Source organism: Monopterus albus, unplaced genomic scaffold, assembly GCF_001952655.1.
Source record: "Monopterus albus unplaced genomic scaffold, M_albus_1.0 scaffold60.1, whole genome shotgun sequence".
NCBI lineage: Eukaryota > Metazoa > Chordata > Actinopteri > Synbranchiformes > Synbranchidae > Monopterus > Monopterus albus.
This window is the reverse complement of record NW_018127940.1, coordinates 2,286,930-2,312,050: the sequence shown is the minus strand read 5'-3', so window position 1 is coordinate 2,312,050 and position 25,121 is coordinate 2,286,930. Positions and strand designations below refer to the sequence as shown.

The window sequence follows — 25,121 nt, the reverse complement described above, 5'->3', positions numbered from 1 at the left end:
TATTCATGATTTTGTACTCTGATTATCATATAGATTCATTTGGCTAATTTAGGAATTTAATTTCAAAGGTAATATGAACTTGGTAAAAGTAAAAAAAATGAATAAAGATTACTGTGATTTCACAAATAATATGTGCAGACTTCTCAGGTTTGTGTATAGAAAAGGTATTTCTGGAGGCTGACGTAACTCGCCTGTAATCCATGTCAAAGTGACAATGAAAGTAGGGACTGTAAGCACAGTAAAGACTGCTCAGTTGATACTTAAATCGTTTAACAAGTATAGATCATGCACTGAACGGTCAAACTGACACAGTGCAAGCAAACAGAAATATCTATCTTAACATTTACTGGTCATGCCAGACCATGAAACTTTCAAGCATCTAACTTCAGTCTGATGACTCTGTCCACAGCACAGGCAGACTTTGCCCCTTATTTTTATGACAATGGACCCTACAGCCAGAATGGGAACATGGCACTCTTCAGCCTGTCAGAGGACACGCCTGCCGGTGAGCTCGACCTCTGACATACAGGACATTTAGTGCTAACAGTTAATAGACTGGGGCATCAACCAATCAACAAAATGGTCTATTTTGGCTGCCAGTTTCTGAGAGTCCAGAATGTTAAACAGTCTTTGATCAATGAACAGATGTTTTGTGGCATGTAAGTGCCCACACTAACATGCACATCTGCTGGTGCCACCTGTTGATGTGGTGGACATTTTGCTGGCTGTGACTGTGGTGCAGCTGTCCCTCTACACCACATGTGTCAAACCCAAGGCCCCCAAAAGCTTAAAATGCGTATGGTTTTTTTTAAAATGAAAGGTTATACTAATTGAAAGCGTATACGGATCATAAACTACATCTCCCACAATGCACATCGTTTTTGGGACCCGTGAAGTATTGGCATCCCGCCACTAGATGGCGATTATTTGGAATCAGCACTTAACTGGTAATTTCGCGACAAGTGGAAATGAGAAGAACCAACAATTAATCCCAAAATGTCCAAGAAGAGAAAAGTTTCTGCAGAAGGAAGGCAATTTAACGAAAGGTGGGAAAGCGAATATCGGTGTCTTTTGTTAATGAGGCAGTGTCGGTGGCGAAGGCGTAAGTTATGTGTCGGGATTTTGAGACCAAACACGGAGCTAAGTATGCTAAATTTAGCCTCCAAGAAAAACAACACATTGTTGAAGAATTAAAAGACAGACTGTAACTGTAGCAGGAAAACTACAGCAAAAGATGATTTTGTGTTATAATATTTTTTTTTTTTTTTTTTTTTTTTTTTTGCTTGATTGCTTGTTGAAGAAAAAAAAAATACTATATTTCTGGTTAAACCATTGTCAGTTTTAGACTGTTCAATAAATGTTAATCCTGTTTGGCCTGCAACCTAGATTGTGTTTTAATTTTCGGCCCTTGTGTGATTGAGTTTGACACCCCTGCTCTACACTTTGCATTCATTCAGGATCCTTATACTGCTGCTTATGTCTGTGATTTGTCTGTCTGTTGTTCCACAGCAAATGTCGTTACCAAACAATGGCTTAGACTTTATACTGAAGTTAATTAGACTCTGGTTCCTTGCACTAAATTATATGTTTTTTTTTCCATTAGGTACACAGATTTATTGTCTCAATGGCACAGACCCCGAAGGCCAGGAGGTGAGTTATGGCCTTTCCTTTGATCCAGGGTCCAAAGAATACTTCAGGGTAGACCCCGTATGTGGAAACATCACATTAGTGGAAAAGCTGGACAGAGAGGTAAATATACCATTAGACTACAAAACATTATGGTAGAAAAAAACCCCAACAAATTTCACTGTAACCTTTAATGTAAAATAAAATCCTTAAAAAAAACCAAGATGATTTTTTATAACCATATGCATCCATATTAACCTTTTTCTCATCATTGTTCAGAAACAAGATTCTATTGATGTTCTCGTCAGCATCTCAGATGGGCAAAGCCAGGTACGGTATTGGCATCTAATGTCTGATTAGATCATTTAAGGCCATTCCATCCAGTGTTTTGCTGTTTTTCTTCTTCTTCCTTTTATCAGGTTGTGGAAAGAGTCACAATATTTGTAATGGATGCAAATGATGAAAGGCCTGAATTCCAAAACATACCTGCAATCATTGATGTACTGGAAGTAAGTTCAGCCAAATGTGTGTGTTTTATTCAATCTGAACCAAGTGTCGGTGTCAACATAAAGTGGAGAACCGGAAAGTGTGAGTGTTTTTTGTTTTTTCCTATGTTCTGTTTTTTTGTGACCTGAACATGACATGAACTGCTGCTTTGCACATTTTAGACAACCGAGTCTGGCAGCAGTATCTACGAAGTTGAGGCAGTGGACAGAGACACAGGCTCAGGGGGCTCAGTCACCTTCTACCTCCAGGTATTGCTGGACAGTAGGAAAATACTGCACGCTCATGTCCCATCCACTCTGACTTTCACAATTAAAATATACATCATATAAAATGCAGATGACATTTTTGACTATGAAACTGGCCCCTTCTTATGTTAATCTGTACTTGAAAGAAATAATATTCAGATATACTGAAAACAAAGTTAACAGATTAGATCCTCTAGTCCTCATGTGCGTTTGTGTCTGAATATACTGCTGTAGTTATGATGATGGGGATTAAATCACAATTACATTTGTGTCAGGTATCGAAGGCTTAGAGGGCTGCTTTGGCAGTGGTTGGCAGGGATTGTCAGTTTGCACTTTGGACTATTAGGACCCAAGCACAGCTGGCCGGAGTGACAATGTGACAGCGCACATCTGGACACAGCAGTTTTCACTTGTCTGCCCTGTCCATGAGCACATGGGTTCCTTACATCCAGATGGACAAAGAATCGAAATCAGAAAAATAAATAAATAGATTTTAAAGAACTGTCATTAAAAGCACAAAATATTACACAAATTCAACATAGCTATATATATAATGACATTACAGACTGTATTATTTGCAGAAAAATGCATTTAAACATAGACTTTATACATAATGTAGCAAAATTCAAGAGACCATTGAATGTTTTTGTGCAGTTATCTGACTACTTTTGACTTGTGAGTGGTTGTAAATTGGGGTTTAGGGGTTTCAGCAACAGGCTCATGTAACCTTTTTGTGTTTCTTTGTGTGCTTTTAAAACCCTGCTTTTGTTCTCTTATTTGTTGCAGAATTCTCAGTCCAGTTTGTTTGCCATTGACAGACATAGTGGTGTCCTTCGTATCAAATTTGGAGAAACGCTGGATTACGAGAAAATAAAAACACACTTTGTCACCATTTTTGCAAAGGTAAGGATGTATCAAAATCCTGTAATAGTGTTCTTTCCTTCTTTCAAGAGACCGTGTAGAGTTTATAACAGCTAATAGCGGTAATAAAACATAAACATAGTGATAAATAAAAAATATAAAAAATTGAGATCTAGGATGTTTTGATTGAAAATTTAACTGTAGATTACTTTTGTTCCAGGATGGTGGTGGTAATTTTAATGGCAAAGAGCAGTTTCTGTCGTCCTCTGCAACGCTGACAATCAATGTGATTGATGCACAAGACACTCCGCCATTTTTTATTGGGACACCGTATTTTGGCTATATCTATGAAGTCTCAATGCCAGTGAGTATGAAAATATCTTCCAGTGAATTTCAGATTTTACCCTTTAATTCAACATCATAGGACTTACTGTAACAACTATTCATCATACAAGTTTTTGAACATTTTGTAATGTTCTTACAATTTCTGTTACAGTCATTCATTTTTATTATGATTCATTTACACTGCTGTCTTATGGGTACCTAAAATAATGAATGCAATCCATTTCTACACAGCATAAATAAGAACCAGCATATCACACACTGTATCACATCACACAGCTTTAATTACTGGCATTTTACAGTAATGACGGTGCTGCCTTCTTCTTAGGTTTTCTCACAGCATGTGCAAGTCATATTATCACCTGAGTCATAATATGTCAGTGCAGCGGTGCATCACAGAAGAGAGATAACACATTCTGACTTTCATTTAAAAGGGAATAATTAAAATCATGACACTTTAATTTACCTTTGAAAACCAGGTGAAGAAGTTTTTTTTTTTTGTGGTGACGTAGCAAATTATCAGTCTTATTTCACTAATGATTTAATGACAAAACCTTTTTGATGACCTTTCTTTTTTTCCCCAGGGATCTGAAATATTCACTGTCATTGCCAAAGATGGTGATACGGCAAACCCAAATCCAATCCGTTACTCCTTCGATGATAGTAAGCATTTCATTCAGAGAAGATTACAATAAATGTGAAATTAAAGAAAAGAAATGTGACAAATTTGTCTCAGAATTATAACGGTTCACTTATCTGTTTCTTGCCTCTGCAGATGATGATGATGATGTTTTTAGCATCAATAAAACAAGTGGTTGTATCACCCTGATGACTTTCCCCATTTATTTGAAGAGAGAGATCTTTAATATTAAAGTCCGGGTAAGCTGCACTTTATTCAACTAAAGGCCAGACCTACATCCCCTTAAGCATCACTCACCAATTTACCTTGGAATGATGCTTTAAAATCATTTCTTAATTCCCCTGAAAATAAAAACTTCATAAAATATTTGGCAACCATTTAACTATTATTGCTATTTTTACTTTTTTGCCTGTTTCTACTTGTATGAATGGATGTTTTACAGACTTTAGATGTAATATTGGATTAACAATATAAAGATTAACAGAAAAGTAATTAATCAAACTAACACAGGCATGGGTATGGACATATTTTTACTGTGTTTCAACTGTCCAGGCTTCAGAAGTGAGTCCTCAAGGTAGACTCATGGACTACGGGGTGACCGGGGTGGTGGTCCGTGTGGTGGACCTGAACAATAATCCACCTACGTTCTATGGGGAGAACGGCCCACAGAACATGTTTGAGTTGACGATGTACGAACATCCACCAGAGGGGGAGGTACTCCAGGGGCTAAAAATCGCTGTCAATGACTCCGATCAGGTGGGGGAGCCCATTACTGTCTTCTATGTTTTCTCAGATGGACATAGAATACTTTGGTTCAAAAAATTACAGGAAATTGCTATTTTCAGTAATATTTTAATGAGCAGGTGTCATCTCTCAGCACTGACACTGTATTATTGCCTTCGAAAGCTTCCTGAGCTAGTCAGGAGAAAGAAACACTCATTGTTAATATGTGATAGAAAATTATATTATCTAATAAGATACTGGCCTAATTAACATGCAGCACATTGTTTGCAGACTGATGTCTGCTTTGCTGCCATTCTCACAGTCTATCCCTTTAAAATTGCATGAACACAAATTAAAAGGTGCTTCCTAACTATGCATGAGCCTCATCCAAATGGTTGATATTCCCTAAATGTATGCTTTAATAATATGGGTAAAATGTCAGGGCAAGCCACTGATATTATGTTTCTCTAGGAATCAAACTGCTATACACTGATATCATGTTCATTTAACTTAAACTAATGAATGACATCTATGCAGTATAACTCATTTTCACTAAAGAGACTTTTCAATAAAATGATGATGTGTGTTATGGTCTGCAGGGCGCAAATGCTAAATTCAGTCTGAGGCTAATTGGACCAGGAAGAATGCTGCGAGTTGTCCCTCAGACTGTACTCAATGAGGCTCAAGTCACAATTTTAGTAGAAGACTCTGCTGCCATGGATTTTGAGAAACACCATTTTCTCACATACAAGGTAAAACCACTTGCACTCGATGTGTAGCACAGTAGATAAAAAAATCACAAATGCACACAAATGGCAGTGATATATTATCACCTGCATCTCTTGCATATTGCTCTTTCTCGTTTACTTAATTACAATCCTTTTCCACTTTAGCTACTTGCAGTTGAGATTGACACTCCAGAGAGATTCAGCGCCACAGCAGACATTGTCATTCATCTCTTGGACACCAATGACAATGCTCCCAAATTCTGCTCAGATTACTACATTGCCAGAATTCCAGAAAACTCACCCGGTGGCTCTAATGTAGTGGCAGTCACGGTAAGCAAGTCTTCATCCTATCTAAAAAATACGTGCTATCGCCAGTGTACATCACATAGCTAAAGAGGAATGCTGATTTGAACTAAATGCTCAAGAGGGTCATTAATTCGCTAATAGTTGACTCTTTGGATGCTGGGGGTTGGGATAATATGTGAAAACCTAGATAAAAGCTAGACAAGGTAAGCTGCCAGCTCACTTTCATTTTGTTGTGTAACACCAAATTCCCAGATTTTTTTTCTCCATGCTTACCGGAACATGCAGCTGCAGCACAAATATATATGGAAAAATATGATAGATGTGATCCTTCTTAGTTGATATCAGCCCCGTAGAGGCTCAAAGCAACAGCTAACTAATAAATCCTCCCCTTGCGTGAACACTGCTGAAGCCTGTTACCTTGATCTTAGTCAGTTTCAATCAGATAAAAGAAGAGCTAACAACCTTGGACACAGAAACAGTGAACAGGCATCCCTGCAGTGACAGACAGATTAGCTGATGTTCCTATGACATCAAAAACCTTTTTATAGCTGACCTCTGTAACATTATGTTCCAGTTGAGCACAGATTCATTCGGTTTACTGACTGTTCTTTTTGTCTCATCACTCATTTGAGCAAAGAGATACAAAAATCTTTTGAGGTTTGGAAAGGAAGGAAAGAAATAAAGATACAAAATATTGGTCACTGGTCTGACATGAATCCAATCTAATGCCTATACATGGTGGGATATGCCTCACTGAGCCACATATTGCACTAAATCCTTTAAAGAGAAGTGGTGGCTGTTGTGAAAGTTATGTTGTTGTGTAAATACCACAGCCACACTCACAACATTGTTTTCCTCTATAATCTGGCTTTTCTGTTTTGTCTGCAGGCAACAGATCCAGACTCAGGACCTTGGGGTGAAGTGACATATTCTCTATATGGGTCAGGGGCTGACTTGTGAGTAGGGGAATGAAGCTTAAGCATCCTCACATTATCATCATGTGCATTTTCTAACTAGACACATATTCGAATAGCACAATCTTACTGTCAAAATAAAGCATTTAAAATGCTAAAACTGTCCATGGGTAGGTTTTGCTTTAAATCCTGGACAAGAAAATAATAATAATAATAATAAAAACATACACTATTGATTCAAATTTCTTTACTCTTTACTTTTTTACTGCCTTCCATGTGTTTATTCACTAGTCTGTACAGTTCATATCATAGTAAAATCATGTTCTTGAAGAAAATCAACGGATGATGTTCTAGAAAACTCACAAAGGCGTATACAGCTTAGCAGCTGATAGGCAGCAGTAGAAAACTAGAGTACACTCTTCATTTAGGGCACACTTATATCAGGAAAATAGTTCAGCTAAATGACAAATAAATTTCATTTGAGGCTGACTGTGGCATTATAACAGCAGACCACTGTACTACTGTATATGAAGACCATCTACAGCAAAAACACATTTGTATAAATGTGACAGCAGAGCTTTTATGCTAAATTGACTAGTATCTTGTAGAATACAGGACTATGTAGTCCTGATCTTTGCTCACCCTCTGTCTTTGTTAATCCTCTAATGGGATTGGAAGAGAAAATAGACTGGCATTTGCTACTGACCTCCTTGCAATATGACAAATTCACTGTAGGGTAACTAAACAAATCCATCCATGAAACAATTCCACCCTTACTCTGTATGTTAACAGTTCAGTCCTTCATGAATTACATTAATTGGAATGGGACACAAAAGTGACATTTTAAAGGACTAGAGGTTACCTTTATTTTTGGATTTAAGTGAGGAGGTTTGACCCTCTCTTGTCTACATAAGCATCCCCATACATTAAGTACAGTAAGTCAACCTAAGAAGAAAATAAAAAAAATTCACATCACCATTTACAGGTTCCTGATCCAGTCTGCATCGGGGTTCATCTACACACAGCCGTGGGCAAGCCTGGATGCAGAGGTTAGGTCTAAGTATAACTTTTATGTGAAGGCGGAGGACGCCAAGGGGAAATACAGCCTGGCTGAGGTCTTTGTGACGGTGCTGGATCTGAACGACCACCCACCTGCTTTCATTGACAACTTCCTTGAAAAGACCATGGTGATTGGTACAGCAGTGAAAATAGAGGTATGTGCTCTCCTGTGATTTAGTAGGTCACATAATAATAAATCAATACCATTATGTTTTGAACTAAATGCATTTACACGTGTGCAGGCTGTGGATGATGATGCAGAGGTACCCAACAATGTCATCGAGTACACTATCATGAAAGCTGAGCCAGACAACAGCATCTTCGACATTAACGCGGAAACAGGGGAGATCGTGCTCAAGTCCTACATCAAGTCATTGGCCATTATACAGAACATCACCGAGCAGACGGACTTCACCTGGTCACTGGTGGTGCAAGCTCGAGACCGAGGCCAGCCATCCTTCAGCACCACTGCAGTCGTCAAGATCGATATCACTGAAGCTGTAAGTTATTCGATTATAGAAACTTTATATAAATATAAGAAAATGAAGAGTTTACATTAGTTTACATCTATAATAGATGTTGGAACATCTGACCAATTTGGATTCAGACAGGCAGTTTTTCTAAAGAATAGCTCGTATGGTCACTAGCGATTTACTTAAATTACTAAAGTCATAAAAATCTGAGTCTTACACAAATGCATTTGTCATATTTTCAGATCAAATCCAGATTTTTGTCATATTTGTTGGGCCTACGAAAACGTCCAGGGGCTGTGTTTTGGATTTGTTTGACCGTTATCACCTTCAACATTTCACTGACAATCATCATTTCAATGCTTTTATACTGGAACTCTGTAAAAAAGTCCCGTGTTCAATCTCAGGGCAAGATCAGAGAGATTATAAGGAGGTCTGTGCCATAAATCAAGCTTGCCTTGAGATCATCAGCACAGCAGTACTGTTGTTTTCACTCTGTACTACCAAGAATTTGCAGCAAATAATTTTCAGAAGATTTTGTAGTAGAAGAAGGCTGTTTCTGTAAAAGAGTACACGAGCACAAAATACACTACGCTCTAATCATGCTCCCATACTTATGTCTGTCCATGTTTTGATTTAATACTTTGATTATGGCATCATGACCAAAAGGAGCAAAACATTTTGTATTTTCACATTCATTTATATTTTTAATCTTAGATGCTGAATAATCTCATTTATGGGTTTCCAAGTCAACCTCTCTGATTTTGTCTTGACAAAATATAAGCAAATAAAAGGATCATTATTTTAATCATGTTTAATTTGCAAAACGTGCTCCACTAAATGGGCAAGATTTTCTTTATGCACACAGGTTGGGTATTTGCAATAATGCATTTCTGGAGTTTTGAATTTTACACTTTGCATGATATTTTTTTATCAAATGTGCAATACTACATTGCATATACATGGCAATATTTAGAGTTTAATCAGTGTGTAAAGAAGAATTACTTCAATCCCATGGATGTAAATTCTCCCTGTGCTCCTTTACAGAGCCAACTCAGTGGGGGGCATGTAGGATCATTTTTAATGCAGAGTAGAAACAAGCCCTTGCAAATCCTAAGTATGCTTGCTGGTGTCATTAGCTTCACAATCATAGTCACAGTCATCATATCCACTGCAACATTCATGCGCAACAAAAAGAGCAACCGGATCAAGCCTAACCGCCGTGTGCGGAGAAGGCCGCAGCAGCAGCGCACCTGGAACTTCAAAAATCCCTTCAAGACATCAGAAACCCCTGGGGAGAAATTCCAAATCGAAGAGGAAGAGTGCGAACCTGAGGTCATCATGGAGAATATCAGCTACAACAACGTCAACAATGTTGTGAGACACTGGTCCCCACCTCCACCACCCTGCGCTCCATCTCTGCCCCCTCCTCCAGCCCCTTACATCCCAGGGGAGAGGCCATGGACCATACCCACCATGTCAGGAACAGTGGCACCCAAACCCAAAAAGAAGCCGGTGATGACCAGACAAGACACTATAAACAGAGCACTGGTGTCAGAGCTGAAGATAAGACTGGAGCAGAAAAGGATGCTTAAGTATCAATAGGGGCGTAACAAAACTACTTCACCTAAAATGAGTCTTCCTGGAGCCTTCATGATGTTAATCAGTGGGTTGATTCTGTATAGTTATCATAAAAATGTATTTCTTCACATTTTCATTTTTTGCAGGACTCTTAAGTCTTCTCATCTGTGTAGACAGACAAATGGACATTTTAACAAACACATATCAAATAACAAGGCAGACTTCATTTTAATATTATGAAAAAGAAGTGATATAGTCAAAAGCTCCAGGATAGCCATTAAATGGGCCTTAAGGTGAGAGTGGGTTTCTTTTTTCAGCTGTTTCCAAAGACAAGAGAACCCAGTCATTAATAGTGCTTTGTGTGAACGGTGTGTGTGTGTGTGTGTGTGTGTGTGTGTGTGTGTGTGTGTGTGTGGGATGGAGAAGAGAAAAATCCCGTTGTGTTTCTTCATTCAAATCACATTTTCAGTTCACAATCATTTACCACTTGTTTCTGGTGCAAGTTTCTGTCTCATTTTGTTTACTCACCTTGGGAACCATTTTTGACACACCCATGCCAATAAGTTCTTGAACTCAAATCCCTTGTCAGGAATGAAGTCATTCAAGTGAGACTGTTTATATGGGAGCCAGTCAAACTCCTCACAAGAGGTTTCATGATACTTGAACTGACCAAAGAGATCAGCCCAAGGGAAGGGAACCAAAGCGATCATGTGAGGAAGACATTTAATCCTACGGCACAGGTGTAACACACTTGTTAGGACCCTGTTTTTGAGCAGTCACCATGTTTATTTATCATTTATGGGACTTTGCTTCATTTACTTCATTTATCACTGTATATGTGGTGGTATATATGTTTTAATTGGTGTCACTTTGGTCAAAAACCTTTCTGTCAAAACACTTGTACTAATTTTACTACCATTAAAAGAACATCATTTGTAAATTCACCAGTGGTGAAAGAAGTTTTTAGATTATTTTACTCAGGTGAAAGTAGCAGGACCACACTATGAAAATACTCCCATAGAAGAGTCAAAATGTACTTAATACATCAAAAGCTGTATGCAGAGTACCCCCTGTCAGTGTACGCTATCATACTATCAGTTGCAGTATATAATTACTGAAGCATTCTCATATAAGCAGTACTGAAATGCTATAGTTGGTCAAGGTGAAGCAGATTTAAATGCCTTATATACTGTTGGAGAGTTTAACAGTGTTAAGTTTAGTGCACTATTTGAATGTGTAGTTGGATTATTGATGGGTTTTCTTTTTATGATGCACTCCATTGATTGTCAAGTTGCCAGTGTGGCCGTGTGGCTGATCTGGTCACAACCTGCTACAACACTCCAAGAATATAACATATAGTATAACACTGAGTTCAGGATGCTCAGCTCATTATATTGTAACCTTGAAGGCACCTTCTTAGTGAATGTACAAATACACTCTACAGCCCCCTTGTGGAGAGAGACGACTCAGGAGAAAAAAAGTTGTGTAAGAGATTTAAGATCATTGTTCCCAAATCCTCAAAAAAGTCTAATGCAGTAGTAAATCTCTGGCCTTAAGGAAAGTCTTGCTGAATCGTTTTGTTTCTCTCTATGGAAAAGTAGAGGAAAATAACAAAATAATACCCATGAATAACAACAAGAATATGCATATTATGGGAATCTGAATGAGATGTATGAAAAAAGATCTTCCACAGTAATATCACTTTTGCTGTTGTGTTCAGTAAAACCCCACCAGATGGTCTGCAAATATGTAATATGTTCCTGTTACAAGCCCTTTTGCTGTACTTAGCTCCAGTTTCAATGTGAGCACTACCAATTATGAAGTTACACAGAATCACTCACTGGGTATTTGTGTTGACAGCAGCCGAACATGCAAAACTATTTCAAAGTTACATAAAACATGGCATTTGCAGATTACTAACTCTAATCCAAGGAGCAACTTGTTCATCTTTGTAAAATATTGCATCTTTGGGTAAAAACCAGAACTCCATTTGCCCTAATTTAGTTTGGACTGAACATCCTGCAGCCTCCACTGGCACATTTCACTGTGATGACGCAGAGCAGACTATGGGGATTTTGGGGTTTATTTGACAAAGTAAACTGAGTCTGATTACACAGTACATACATGCTCTTGCCACAAATACATATAATGCTTTTTTTTTCAGGTAAGTACTGTCCCAAAGATTCTTGAGGAGCTAACCCAAATTTTAGAAGACAATTGTCACCCACATACACTTTCAAATGTTGCAAGCTGCTAATGCTCTGAAGTGAAATGTGGAAATAAGAGGAGCAGCACAAAGGATCATACATTATTCCATGTAAGAGACAGCCAGGATTACTGGGCTATTTGACAGAGGATTACATAGTGCATTTATGCTTTGGAATGAAAGAAAACTACAGGCAGGGTTTACAATCCCTGCTGTGTTTGAAGCGCAGGAGGTTCTTTTCTGGATGGGAAAACTAAGAAAGAAAACATCATGAGTACAGGATTAGCTCTTGATCTTTAAATGCTGTTGCCCATGAGATTAGCAGCTGATATGCAGCATGTTTAAATAATACACATCTTGATGCAACATTAAGATATTTAAGGTAAAAATGAAATAAACTCAAATACAGAAGTGTTCTATGCTGAAACAGTTTACAGAATTCATTGTAGTGTCATACACGGTGGTTAAAGATTACAGTAAAAAGCAGCATCAATCCCCACCAACAAAAACACGCAGATGTACCTGTGCTACAGAAAATTAGAGTTGCCAGTCTCAGCTAAAGCCGTCAACTTAAGAGAACAGGAGCCCCGGGAGAATTAAATGATGTTTTTGCATCATAGGAAACAAAATGTGGAGATGGGGGGGGGGTGTTCTGATCATAAAGTGACAGCACCAGGGGCTTCTGCGGAGGATGCCAGTGTTTGGGTATTATGTCAAATGAGCAACGCCACTGGCTGACGCATGTCTGATGTGCCATCTGTCTCGGCTGGTCATCCTGTGTGACGTATGGCAGCTGTTGGTTGTGTTCGGAGAAGTGAGAGACAAGAACTATGACGTACACAGAGGATTAGGCATATGCTAATGTATCATGTTCTTTGTCAGTTTGATCTTTTATTTCATTTTTACAAAGTAGTTTGAACTTTTTCTAGATAGATTTAGTTAGCCAAACTAGATTTCTTTCTAGAGTAGCTTTGCTGTAGTTTAACTTCTTCCCATGTGAAGTAATCGGTAGTTTACAAAGTAGCTTCCCCAACACTGCTGACACACATTCAGCATATCCATATGTATATCCATATGTGCAAACTGTGAGATTTGTAGAAAATGATCTGCTTTAAGAGATGTTTCTGTTTTACATCCAGTTTTAGAGTAAACATATGCTAACTTTCCAGACAATGTAAACAAGGCGAGCCAAATTGAACCCATCAGATCATTGAATACATACAGTTTATAAGACAGTATTAAAGTATTAACACAGAAATAGATAAAGGTATCCTATATACATACCAATGAATTTAAAATGTCCTCATCGAGTCATGTTAAGCTTTTTTTTTCCATTTCAAAGCAGCTACTTAAAACATCTGATAATTTCATTTTAATGTATTGTGATAACAAGACACACATTAAATTTCAGACAGAAACAAACTGCAGCACATTCTCTACACTGGTGCAAATCCTTGTTTTACACTCTTGATATTATGGTCCTCATTCACATCTTTGCAACAAACTCTTCTGCGTAGAACAGAGGAAGAGATCAGATTAAAACCAAGGCAGATATGATAATTCATATTGTAGTTCTCAGTATCAAAGTCAGCACCTATTGTACTTTACAAAAAGGACTGATACAGTGGGAGACACTGGTCTCATGCTTTCACATGCTGATTTAACAAATAGTAGTCTAATATAGTTCAGCTGTGAGTCTGCTGTGGTCAGTTTTGGCCTTATGCGGTTTGTCATCTGATCTCCTCCTCACCTTCCTGTTTTCAGTAGAATCTTTATTAACCAGGCCCTCATCACTGGCCGCCTGCAGGCTGTCGAAAGTACCTTGCCTCTCCATCCCTGACAGCCTACCTTCTTGCCGCCAGTTCTTCCAGGACTCCATGATACCCTCCAAACAAGCAAACCTAGTGTCAGTGGTGCAGGCATACATACCAATAGGCACTGCCAGCACCATGGCTAAAACTATCACCAAGATATGAATCAGTTTCTCCCTCTGTTCCATCTCTGTAATGTCACTTCCTGTTACAAACACAATGCACTGGCCTGGATGTGGTGTCTGGTTCTTAAGGGTTACACAGATTTCATATTTAGTAGCAGGCATCAAATCTGAGACAGAGTACGAGTGAATCCCTGGACCAATGTAAATAATTTCTTTTCTATCGGCGTCTGCACGGCCAAAGTGGATGGCGAACCAGGCTTCAGAGGGGTGATCCAAAACGGCATGCCACTCAATGGAAATACCACGTATTGTCTGTTTAGTGATGCGGATGTCAATATAGACATTTTCATTACCAGCAACAGGTGCAGCCGGGAAGCCAGGAAGGAGTGACGACTGGGAGGCGCCAGGAGAGTGAACATCAAGGAAGACGCTAACAGAGGAGTTTCCAATAAAGTTGACAGCAGTGCAGGTGTAAACACCGCGGTCAGCCACATAGAGGGAGGGGATTGCCAGGATGGATCTAATGGTGTCTTCATCCCCTCTTTCCTGAGACTCTAGGAGGACAACAAAGGATCAGACATGAAGCACAGACAACATGACCCGGCAATGAAAAACCGTTTTGTCTTTTGTCTGTTTGCTTGTTTCACAAAATACACAGTTGAGTACAAATTTTATCTGAGGCAGAAAAACAAATCAATGAATTAAGCCACTTGTCCCCAATAAAGGAAAAGGCTGCACTGAGCAGCAGCCTGGGTGCTGCTTTTTTATGATGGACTTGTTACGTGCAGCCATGAGCTAGACGTTAATTCTAATGACACTTCGGTTTACTTAACACACCCTCCCAACACAACTGACATTAGGTAGACTAGAAGTCCACTGTAATCTCCAACGGTCTTGATCAACCCTGATGGTGTTATGCAGCTTGAGAGAATCAGTGGTGATTATATCCCATGTGGGCCAATATCCAGATTTAGCCCTCGTCTTAAAGATTAAAATGTGTGCTCATATCACTCGAGCTCGGTGTGTGGATGACATGCAGTGGGTATCACACTCTTACCATGAAATCCTTTGATTAACTTCAGGCCATATGTCCACCACACCCCGGGTTCTGGCCTGGCCTTAGCGAGGCAGCGCAGTGTGAGGTTCGTGCCCTGAGTCAGGCTGATGTTTGAGAAAGGGGTGCTGACCGCAGGCTTCATGCAGGCCTGCAGCTCTAGCTCATGGAAGAACTTGCCCTCTCTAAAGACTGGCCCTGAACAGGTCAAGTAGGAGTTCATCAGTATAATTGGGGGGCTTAGGGACTTGATGAACTCCACGAAGCCCTTCAGGCGGCAGTCGCAGAGCCATGCGTTGTCGTGCAGCGCCAGGACGACGTTCGGCTCTAAAGCGGTCGTCACCCGCTCCTCCATTCGCTGTAGTTTTTGATAGAGGGGCCAGTTCTGGAAGACCTCCTTCGATATGACCGTAAGCCGATTGAAAGATAAATCCAGGTAAGTCAGACCTGGCAAAAACTTCAACGCATGCTCCGGCAGGACGTCGAGCTGGTTGTGCTTCAGGTCCAGGATCTTGAGAGTCGGCGTGTCCTCGAACGCTGTCCATGGTACTGAACGCAGCTTGTTCCCTAGTAGACGGAGCTCGGTCAAGTTTCCCAAACCCTCCAGACCCTTTGAATGTATCACTCTGATATCGTTGAAGTTCAACCACAGGTTCTCCAAGCCAGGCGTTTTGGAGAATGCCCCTCTGGGTATTTCAGTAAAGTGAGATTTTTCTATTCGTATTTTGGTCATATCATCTGGAAGATTCTCTGGTATGGCCCCAAACGCACTCTCCTCCATACATACTAGCGACCTATAATTAAAGGGAATATAAATAAGCATGTGCTTACTGTTTAGTCCAGTTATAATGGACCACAGATTAGAGCGTTACACGTCAAAGGTAAACTTTTCGACTTTACTGCGAAAAATAAGTTCTGCAATTTACTGATTTATCCACCGTCACCCAGGGGCACAGTTACAGTAAATAGGTTACAGATAGCTCTGCCTTGGTGAGGATTAGACTACATGAAGTCAGGTCTTACCTTCCGTGGCGGTCTTCTACACAGCTGCACCCGCGTAAACAGTGAGAATAAGCTTCATATACCTGAATGTTTAACAAGACTATAAGCAGCATGTAACAAATTATGTCCATAGTCCGCGAAAATTCAAAGTAGAGGCTTACATTGGAGCTCAAGACATTTCGAGTGCGCCAGACAAGAGAAGCCTATTAAACCTAATCCTTGACGTAACGCGTAGTGAACATGTGGCATCTAATTCTTGGGAAAGACACATGACTAACACTTCACAGTAGGCCGGAACCAGTATATTTTTAAGTCCCTACTATTTACTACTGTAAGAACACACAGTATCACTTACTGGATATGTGTATATAAACGTTTATTTAACTCTATTGAAATAATATTATTGGAATTAATGGATCTACATTTAAATGGGGTAATGATGCCTCTAGGTGGCAAACAGAAGGTACATAGAGATAGTTAAGTGTGTGTTTTATCGCTGGGAATAGAAATGGTTTAATATTGTACTATATTTTTGCATCATTTCTACCCTACTTACATTGTGTCATAGTTTCTGTAGCTTCCTCCAGCTCCAGCTTTTTCTCCGTTCACCAGTGATGAACCATACCTTTGTGTACATCTTCTCTGAGAACATGTGGCAGATATATACAGAGGCACAGACTTTACTGTATATATAAGTGTGCATCATCCACCAAAGCATTTACAAATCATACCCATAATATAAACAATAAAGTACAGAGTTCCCTTTAAATCAGCTCAGACTGCAGAGCGTTTTTCCGCTGGGCCATGCAAGTGAGATGAACTGGAAATTACAATGACTGCTGCTTTTTAATGTTTTGACATGTTTTCACTTGCAGGCTTAGTGATAAAAACATTCTTTTAGACATCCTGTAAAAGCATGAGTGAGTTTAAATATTGTTTTACTATTAATGTATAGTTATAAGTACAGTATGACAGTCCAGAAATATATTCTTTAAATGTCTGGAAAAACAAGTCAGTATTATTTGTCACATATTCTCTAAACTGATATTTCCATTATAGTGCAGCGTGCAAAAGTCCTTTGATAGAAGGTGGCTTTCTGTGGTGGCGGAGTAGGTGGCGAGATCCATCGAGGAGGAACAGGTGGGGAGGAATCCCAGGGTGTGGGCATATGGGAGTGGCTAGGAGGAGGACTAACACTGGGATGTTGCTGACGGTGAGAATATGCATAGTGATGGGGATAAGGATGTGAATGGAGATGGGGCTGGGGGTGGTGGTGGGGATGTGAAGGAGTATTGGGGTTTGGATGAGCATGTGGATGACAATGTGGAGCAGGAGCCAGAGCTGGAGCATGATGTCAGCAGAAGTATTCATTAGGCTGTCCCTCTATCTTAGCTGTGGCCTCAGAGTCCAGGCTGGAGCGAGCTGACAGCAGCCTGTTGGACTCCTCCGGGTTTAATCTGTTCAAATACTCCCCCTCAAGCCCTTTGGCTTTTGTTCCAGGTGACAGTGTTTCAAAGGTCACGTATGAATCTTGGATGTCCTTGGATTTCTTTCCGCAGTATTTCTTAATGCGTCTCTTCAGCGCCCCACAGCACACAATGACAGTGAGTGGAACTGCAATGATACAGGCCACTGTGATCACAATCACATTAATCAGCTTTTGGGTTCCGGTGGCACTGGCTGCTTCATCAGTGGAAAAAATGACACACTGCTCCTTCTTGGGGATTAGCCCCTTCACACACACACAGGCGATGTACTTAGTCCTGGGAACCAGCCCTTCGATGGTTACACGGGTCTGCCCTGCTCCAACATTGATCTTCCTCATGTCCCTCTCTCCAAACACAGCATACAGGACACTAAATGCTGTTGTGTTCTTGGCTTTAGGGGCTCTCCAGTTGAGAGAGATCGTATTGTCTGTGTCCCCCACCACTTTCACTGAGCGGACCACCCTGTCTGGGTCCTGCTGCAGCGACGAGGTGTTGGCTGCCAAGTTGATTAGATTTGTCTTCTCCAAATCTAGCAGCACATCGGGGTTGGAGGAGATGGCTGGACCTGGGGTGGCTCTGTCAGCCAGGCTGTAACTGCCTAGTCCAGGATCAGGATCAAGACCAGGTTCCAAGGCAGACAGGGATGATAGGGTGGACGTTGGAACTGCATGTCTGACCACTAGTTTTTCCTGGTAGGCAGCTTTGCCCATCTGATTGGACTTCTTGACTTTGACTTTCTTGTCACTGCTAGTTTGGTTCCTATCTGGTTTGAGTGAGTTAGAGACAATGAGAGAAATGACAGCCTCAGCCTTCCCGGCATAGTTTGTGGCCTTGCATATGTACTTCCCTGAATCATGATAGGACACAGCTGGGACACTGAGGATAGACCAGGTGATTCCATCCTTTGCTGTTTCCTGCTGGACTGTGGTGACAAAGTGGAGAGAATATAGTTGTTACACAATGATTACAAAAGGACAAATTATTAAAAGGAGAATTCAAATATGATGTGGCATCTGAGAAATATCCCCTTGTACAGTTTACTGTTTAATTAACAGAAGCACTACAGGGTAGGCAAAAGCATTTTAAGGCCCTGACAGCTGGAGAGCTGCTGACTCACCTGTTCCATTGAGGGCTCGTCCATCTGCCCTCTGCCATTTCAGGTCTGGGATAGGGACTCCAATGGTCCCACATCGGAGCAACACATTGTTTCCAACAGAGCTCCGAACTCGAGCCACAGCTGTGTGAATACGTGGTAGCTGGCAGCGTCTCAGCTCTGCATTACTGAACAAGACTCCTGATACACTCTCTGGGGCTGAACACCGGAGTCTTGTGTCAATGAACGCCACCGAAAAAGTTGGAGACTTCTGGAACTGGACCAGGTCATAGAGCCGACAATCGCACACCCAGGGGTTGTCATGGAGACCTGAAGGTGAGGGTAAAAGTGAGGCTACAGGAGGAAGACGTGTACCAAGTGACAGATCAGCCTGCAGATGGGTGGTATGGATGTAAGGATCTTAATCCTATAAGGGTTGGGTTGAATGAAGGGTAGGTATCAGAATGTTCCTTACCAAGTATCATTTTAGAACTCTCTGGTCCTTGCGCAGGTTTTGCCGCCAGCCAGGTGGACAGTACCTCTGCCGGTAGGGTCAGCAGGCTGTTGCTGGACAGATCCAGGTATGTGAGATTCTTAATGTAAGTGGTGGCCTCAGCAGGCAGCGAGGTGAGCTGGTTGTTGTGCAAATCGAGAAGTCTGAGACTGGGCATATCCATGAGAGATTCCCAAGGAAAGCTGGTGAGGGCATTCCCGTCTAGACGAAGTTCTTCCAAGTTGAACAGTCCCCGAAAACCGTCTGAGTTAATGGAGGACAGTGTGTTAAAAGACATCCACAGGAATTCCAGACTGGAGAGGTATTTCAAGGCTTCGCTCGGTATCCGCTGGATGGCCGTCTTCTCAATCCGCAGCTTGGACGTGTCAACAGGGAACCCGACAGGCACAAGAGATATCTCGGGATCGTTGCAAATCACGCTCCTTACAAGGGGAGACACATTAATGGATTCGTGTTCACCTGCACATCATTTAAACATGTTTTGTGTAAATCAGGGAAGTAAAATAAAAAATACAAAAGTTAATAAAAATTGTTATTGAAATCTTAAACCCTATTTTGAAATTTTAATTATACCAAAAGATGTGGAAAGTTCACAAGCAGCAAAAATCCTGTGGTTAATAATTCGGGAAAAAACAGCTCGGTCCCTAATCCATCAAAACACATAAAACGCATAGATGGGGGCTTCAAAGTGCCTTTGAGGGATAATCCTGCATTAAATAAAATTGGACCGACATGCATTCCCTGAATTATCTTACACGTGTTCACCTCTATGCAAACATCTGTCCTCATAGGTGGACAAGAGCTTTCTGTTTAAAAAGATGCCTCTGTGCGCACAAACCAGACCACATTACAGTGTGCTGTTTGATTTTTACATCATTTCCATTTGGACATCCTCCTTACCTGGCCTTTGATCCATCACTCAGGTTGTGGTAAAAACAGCTGCACTGAGACGGGCAGGAGCTCACTGGGGAGACAAGTTTACCTGTAGCCACGTAGAGCCCCAGGAGCAGGACGAGGAACATTTTGGCCCACTTTTACGCATACGAAGCTTGCCTACATGCACCCAGTTTGCGTCCACTAAAGTCAAACACACTTGCTTTTTCTCTCATTTATGGGGGCATCATCCGCATGTCCCACCGCTTCGCTGTTCCATAGTGATCAGACTGCTATGAGTCCCGAGATATAAAGGATAGATAAGGATTAGCGAAAGAACTAGCGTTCCTTTTATTTGAATGCGTATTGCATCCCGAAATCCGATTGGCTGTGCTGAGAGGTCCCTGTTTATTATCGTAAAAAAAATTCTGAAATGGTCATAATCCACTGTGATGTTTGGATGTTTTTATTTCCCTCAAACGTGTCTTGCTCATTTGAGCCCCGCCGTGAATGTTAATCTGTAAGTACGTCACTGTTTTACCAAAAGGTAGCGCCTCTACCTGCACAATAATTACACATGTACACTATTCATCAACAAGACACTAAGATTTATTTTCTAAACCAACTCAATTTGTCAGAAGAAAAGAAAAAGACTAAAGGCTATTTTTATTCCCTTTGAATGAAAGATACTCACTCCGTTAGTAACGCATTTGGACAGAATTCCACACTTCTAATGCTTCAGTTTGGGAATCTTTTATTTTGCAATGTAGGTAAATACTACATGATACTCCTTGCATTTCATCAAACTAAACGTAGTACAAAACATTCCTGAAAGTGTGCTGATTCTGGAAGATCCAGAAACACAGGCTAACTGGGAGCCCACGTTACATCTGATTGACATTTAACCACAAGAGAGTCTGGACAGAGGGCTAAGTACACAACACAAAGTTTAACTATAAAAGAAATGATAAAATCCTCTAGTAATAACAAATGAATGGAGTTACTGTACATAAAATAAAATTCATATCCTATTAAAGGATTGCTGAAGATACAGGGACACTCACATGAATCCTGTAATCACTTTGTGTCAGAACTGAAATATTCATCACCTACATTTTATTTAAAGACAAACTGAAATGCATCAATAAGACATGAAATAACTATTCCCTTATCTTTTGTTTGTAGGTAAAAGTGTAAACCACATGTCAAGCAGCCTGTGAACGCAACCACGAAACAAACAGTCATGCATATCCTTTGGCATGCATACAGACATACAGATATAATGGGTGGATGGATAAAAATAGTGGAATCATTATTGTTGTTGATGAGAGAAATCTTGTGGTTTTAGGGTTTAGTTTTCTTAGTAAATGTGAGCAGATCTGGTTGGCAGGAGACTGAAGCTCTGCAGACACCTGTTGTGTAAAGCGATGCAGAGGTGTGGGCTGCATCAAACGCATCATCTCGTAGTTTCACATCAGCAACGGCTGCAAACTCACCGTAACACAGTGACACAATGGGCTGTTGTGTAACTAATTGAGGGTTTTACTGTTGGACAAATACGCATTACGATTTGCAGTTTGTGTGGTTAGCCTGTGATAAGACATTCCTGCACGGATTGTGGCGACAGAGCGAGGGGGCTTTGCATAATTAAAGGTCATGCCTTTCACGTGAAATACTCCTTTAAAAGCAGATTCGGTCACATTGAGGCGCATCGTAAACAAGCGAATAGAGAAGAGAGGGGAAGTCGGTTGGTCAAGTCGGCTACAGGATGGTGTCATCGAACCCTTTACCGGAGGGATTCTCTGAATTTGATGTGTTCTCCTTAGGGTGTTGTCTTCTGGTGGAGGGTGAGTGTTTTGTGCTGGAATGCAGCCAAATGCAACCAGGAGGTTTACACCTGCTGAGTGTATCAAAATACCTGGACCTTATGTCACCCCGTCACTGACAGTAACATGTTGTGGGGTGACGTAGGAGCTTTAAACTCGCACAGACTGTGATATAAAAAAATAGCAACAGCATCGCTGTGCGCATTGATTTGCGATTTTCGCTGTGTGCTGCCTTCGTTCGTGGTTTTAATTGTTTATTTTTGTTTCGCCAAAGGTCTCCTGGGCTTCTTTCTAAATGGCGTGACAGTCGTTGCTTTCCTCAAAGTCAGAGAGCTGAGATCCCCGAGTAATTTCCTTGTGTTCAGTTTAGCGATGGCTGATATGGGCATTTCCATGAACGCCACCGTCGCCGCTTTCTCCAGCTTTTTGAGGTGAGTGATGTAATGAACACCAAGCTCTGTTATGACAGTACTGGCTACCTGTTCTCGAGATTAATTATGTATAAGGACCTCTATAATCGATGGAGGGAGGAATAATATATACTGTAGGTGTTAGAAGCGGGTGGAGAGATCATTGATGGGCAGGAGCAGCGGATTTTTAAGTTGTATCAGAAAATCAGAGATGCTGCTTTCAGTGTTCACAAGTCCAGGGATTCAATCAAATATTTTTTATTTGCTAACCTATTAAAAATCAATAAAAACTGTTACAAAGGTACACATCTATTGATATAAGGTCCCAGAACTCACTGCATTGTAAGAACATAAACTAAGCCATGAAGTTCAAGGAACTTTCTGAAGACCCCCAGCAAGGCATAGATCATGAAAAGAGTTTAAAATTGTTCCCAAAACTTTGAGTGCTCCCAGGAATTCAGTGGCCTCAGTCATTTTAAAATGGAAGACGTTTGGGACTGCCAAGACTCTTCCTATAGTTGGTCATCCAGTCAAATGAGCATGGACAAGAAAAGCCTTGGTACAGGAAGGTGACCGAGAATCCCACAGTCACCCAGACAGAGCTTCACATACAGTATATAGTATGAAATATGTTAACTGACTGTTGCTTGAAGCTTTTTAAAACCAGTTTTAATATGTATGGTCAAGAACCTGTTTCCTGCTATCCTCATTTATTAGGCACCCTCTGTCTTCAGGTACTGGCCTTATGGTTCTGAAGGGTGCCAAACTCATGGGTTCCATGGCTTCTTGTCAGCTCTCGCCAGCATCCACTTCATAGCTGCCATTTCCTGGGACAGATACCACCAGTACTGCACTAGTAAGGTCACACCTGCCTCTGTGCACCCACCCCCAGTGCATGCACACATGCACATGCATACACTGAGCAGGTTTTTGTTCTCTGTCTCTAGTCGATGTTAAGAATTGTGACAACCATTTTCAGCACTGAGAGATCATTCAGGAATAAAAGTGTTAAATCAAACTGCTCTAATAAGATGATTAGTTTTATCATTATAAAGCTGTGCTTCAGCAGCACTGTGACTTTTAACAGACTGAGAAAAACATCCTCATATTGCAGACTTTTCACTTTAACCAGGCGTGCATCAAGGACCATCAAGTGTGGTCTGTCCTAGCCTGGCCTCCTGGCCATGCTTAACTATTAAGGCTAGTGCATTCACAGTGTTAGAGGTCTTTAAAATCATATTAATGAAGTTGATGAATGAACGTTTTGACCCTGTTCTTGTCAGGAACAAAGCTGCAGTGGAGCAGCACCATCACTTTGACTGTATTTATCTGGCTGTTTACTGCTTTCTGGGCCATCATGCCGCTCATTGGCTGGGGAGAGTATGACTATGAGCCCCTCAGGACCTGCTGCACTCTGGACTACAGCAAGGGAGACAGGTAATGTATACACACATACACTCTTCATAGTGCTATCAAGGTAAATATAGGTGTGTTTGCATTCTCTCTCCCTCACTAGAATAGGTTTATGGTTTTTTGGCTTTTTGTGCATTTCTGCCTCCACAGAAACTATGTGTCCTACTTGATCCCTCTGGCCATCTTCAACATGGCCATCCAGGTGTTTGTTGTCATGTTCTCTTACAAAGCCATTGCACAGAAATTCAAGAAGACTGGCAACCCCAGGGTAAGTAAAAATATCCACCAGCTTCCTGTTTACAGCTTCCTTTTTACATTGATGTCTATTTCTACTCCTCTTCCTAGCATAAGCTTTACTTCATCACAAGGTCCTTATTTAGAGCAACAAAACAAACAGTGAATGAGAGCATACATGCTGTGTTATGCACCGGTCATTGCTGCTGGGTGTTTCAGGGGAGAATGTGGACAGCAGCTGGTGTGCATTGAAAAGAACAATTTATCTGTGAATAGCAGATTCATTAGTGGAGTTCCTCGGGGACTGAATCAGGTCACTTCATTTCATGTTGCATAAGCCCATTACTCACAGTTATCTGAGTCGGTTGGGGGACACTTTCATTTCAGACACAAACACTGCAGAGTACAGACACCAAGATTTCCACCAGAACAATTCAATTATGTAATGATAAAGTACCTTATAACCACACATTGCCCAGTCTGCTGAACACATAACAATTATATAACCATAAAAAATGAAGGAATGAAGCTGTTCAGACATGTCACATGGAAATAAGTGCTAAGAAATTGGGTCTGATGTTGCTTTATCTTCAAATACAACTCAGGCTTGTCATATTAGAACTCCCACCAGTGGGCCAGTCAACACAAACTCATGCTGTGCAGCCAAACTTTGTTGAAATGTTCAGAACTTTTGTTACTTTAAATTTGAGTGGAAATTCTCAAGTTTCCAAAGATACCAAATTAAAAAAATTAAGTCGTAGGTTTGATTATTTCAGAATGTATAAAAAATGTATGATAGTCAGATAGTGTCAAATAAAAGTTTTTTAACTGAGGGTGGAAAAAGAAGGAAACTGGATATTAAGGAGTTAAATTCCACACTTAGTATGTCTGTGTGAGCTCTGACTCGGAATAAAATCTACTGTGACCGCTGGATTACAACATCCTACCCCAGTACTCACTGCTGTCTCTGTTTTCTGGCTGAGCATGTTCTTAACACAGATACTGTTGTTTCTCGAGACATTATCCCAGGCATGTGACTTGAAGTTCAAAAACCTCACAAGACAGGCATGT

The 25,121-nt window shown here is 40.7% G+C and overlaps 4 protein-coding genes across 7 annotated transcripts in view; 2 read left to right on the top strand and 2 right to left on the bottom strand.

Annotated features, from left to right (window-relative positions):
* The first annotated feature begins 896 nt into the window (after positions 1 to 896).
* Positions 897 to 11,027, top strand: cdhr1a (cadherin-related family member 1a). Of its 4 annotated transcripts, none has more exons than XM_020603287.1 (16): positions 897 to 1,046; positions 1,604 to 1,749; positions 1,906 to 1,956; positions 2,046 to 2,135; positions 2,295 to 2,381; positions 3,165 to 3,281; positions 3,460 to 3,603; positions 4,166 to 4,244; positions 4,357 to 4,460; positions 4,774 to 4,977; positions 5,544 to 5,696; positions 5,838 to 6,002; positions 6,867 to 6,934; positions 7,878 to 8,106; positions 8,194 to 8,451; positions 9,469 to 11,027. In XM_020603287.1, exons 1-16 carry the CDS (start codon positions 917 to 919, stop codon positions 10,024 to 10,026), a joined length of 2,583 nt encoding a protein of 860 aa, XP_020458943.1. In that variant the 5' UTR covers positions 897 to 916; the 3' UTR covers positions 10,027 to 11,027. The 4 variants fall into 4 exon arrangements, with proteins under 4 accessions (XP_020458943.1, XP_020458946.1, XP_020458945.1 ...); XM_020603290.1 differs by having other exon boundaries at positions 8,667 to 9,557; XM_020603288.1 differs by having other exon boundaries at positions 1,040 to 1,102.
* A 2,735-nt stretch (positions 11,028 to 13,762) lies between these two features.
* lrit2 (leucine-rich repeat, immunoglobulin-like and transmembrane domains 2) lies at positions 13,763 to 16,316 on the bottom strand. The gene is made up of 3 exons (XM_020603291.1): positions 16,222 to 16,316; positions 15,202 to 15,992; positions 13,763 to 14,698 (listed from the first exon to the last, which is right to left on the bottom strand). Exons 1-3 carry the CDS (start codon positions 16,311 to 16,313, stop codon positions 13,884 to 13,886), a joined length of 1,698 nt encoding a protein of 565 aa, XP_020458947.1. The 5' UTR covers positions 16,314 to 16,316; the 3' UTR covers positions 13,763 to 13,883.
* Positions 16,317 to 17,002: 686 nt separating this feature from the next.
* On the bottom strand, positions 17,003 to 20,343 carry lrit1a (leucine-rich repeat, immunoglobulin-like and transmembrane domains 1a). Its single transcript, XM_020603036.1, has 4 exons — positions 20,195 to 20,343; positions 19,256 to 19,716; positions 18,805 to 19,110; positions 17,003 to 18,609 (listed from the first exon to the last, which is right to left on the bottom strand). Exons 1-4 carry the CDS (start codon positions 20,314 to 20,316, stop codon positions 17,555 to 17,557), a joined length of 1,944 nt encoding a protein of 647 aa, XP_020458692.1. The 5' UTR covers positions 20,317 to 20,343; the 3' UTR covers positions 17,003 to 17,554.
* A 1,310-nt stretch (positions 20,344 to 21,653) lies between these two features.
* Positions 21,654 to 25,121, top strand: part of rgra (retinal G protein coupled receptor a) — a 5,434-nt gene continuing 1,966 nt past the window's right edge. The window contains exons 1-5 of the mRNA XM_020603037.1: positions 21,654 to 22,014; positions 22,268 to 22,424; positions 23,138 to 23,259; positions 23,687 to 23,840; positions 23,967 to 24,084. Coding sequence (XP_020458693.1) covers positions 21,936 to 22,014; positions 22,268 to 22,424; positions 23,138 to 23,259; positions 23,687 to 23,840; positions 23,967 to 24,084 — 630 coding nt within the window. The 5' untranslated portion in view covers positions 21,654 to 21,935. The remainder of the gene's footprint in view (positions 22,015 to 22,267; positions 22,425 to 23,137; positions 23,260 to 23,686; positions 23,841 to 23,966; positions 24,085 to 25,121) is intronic.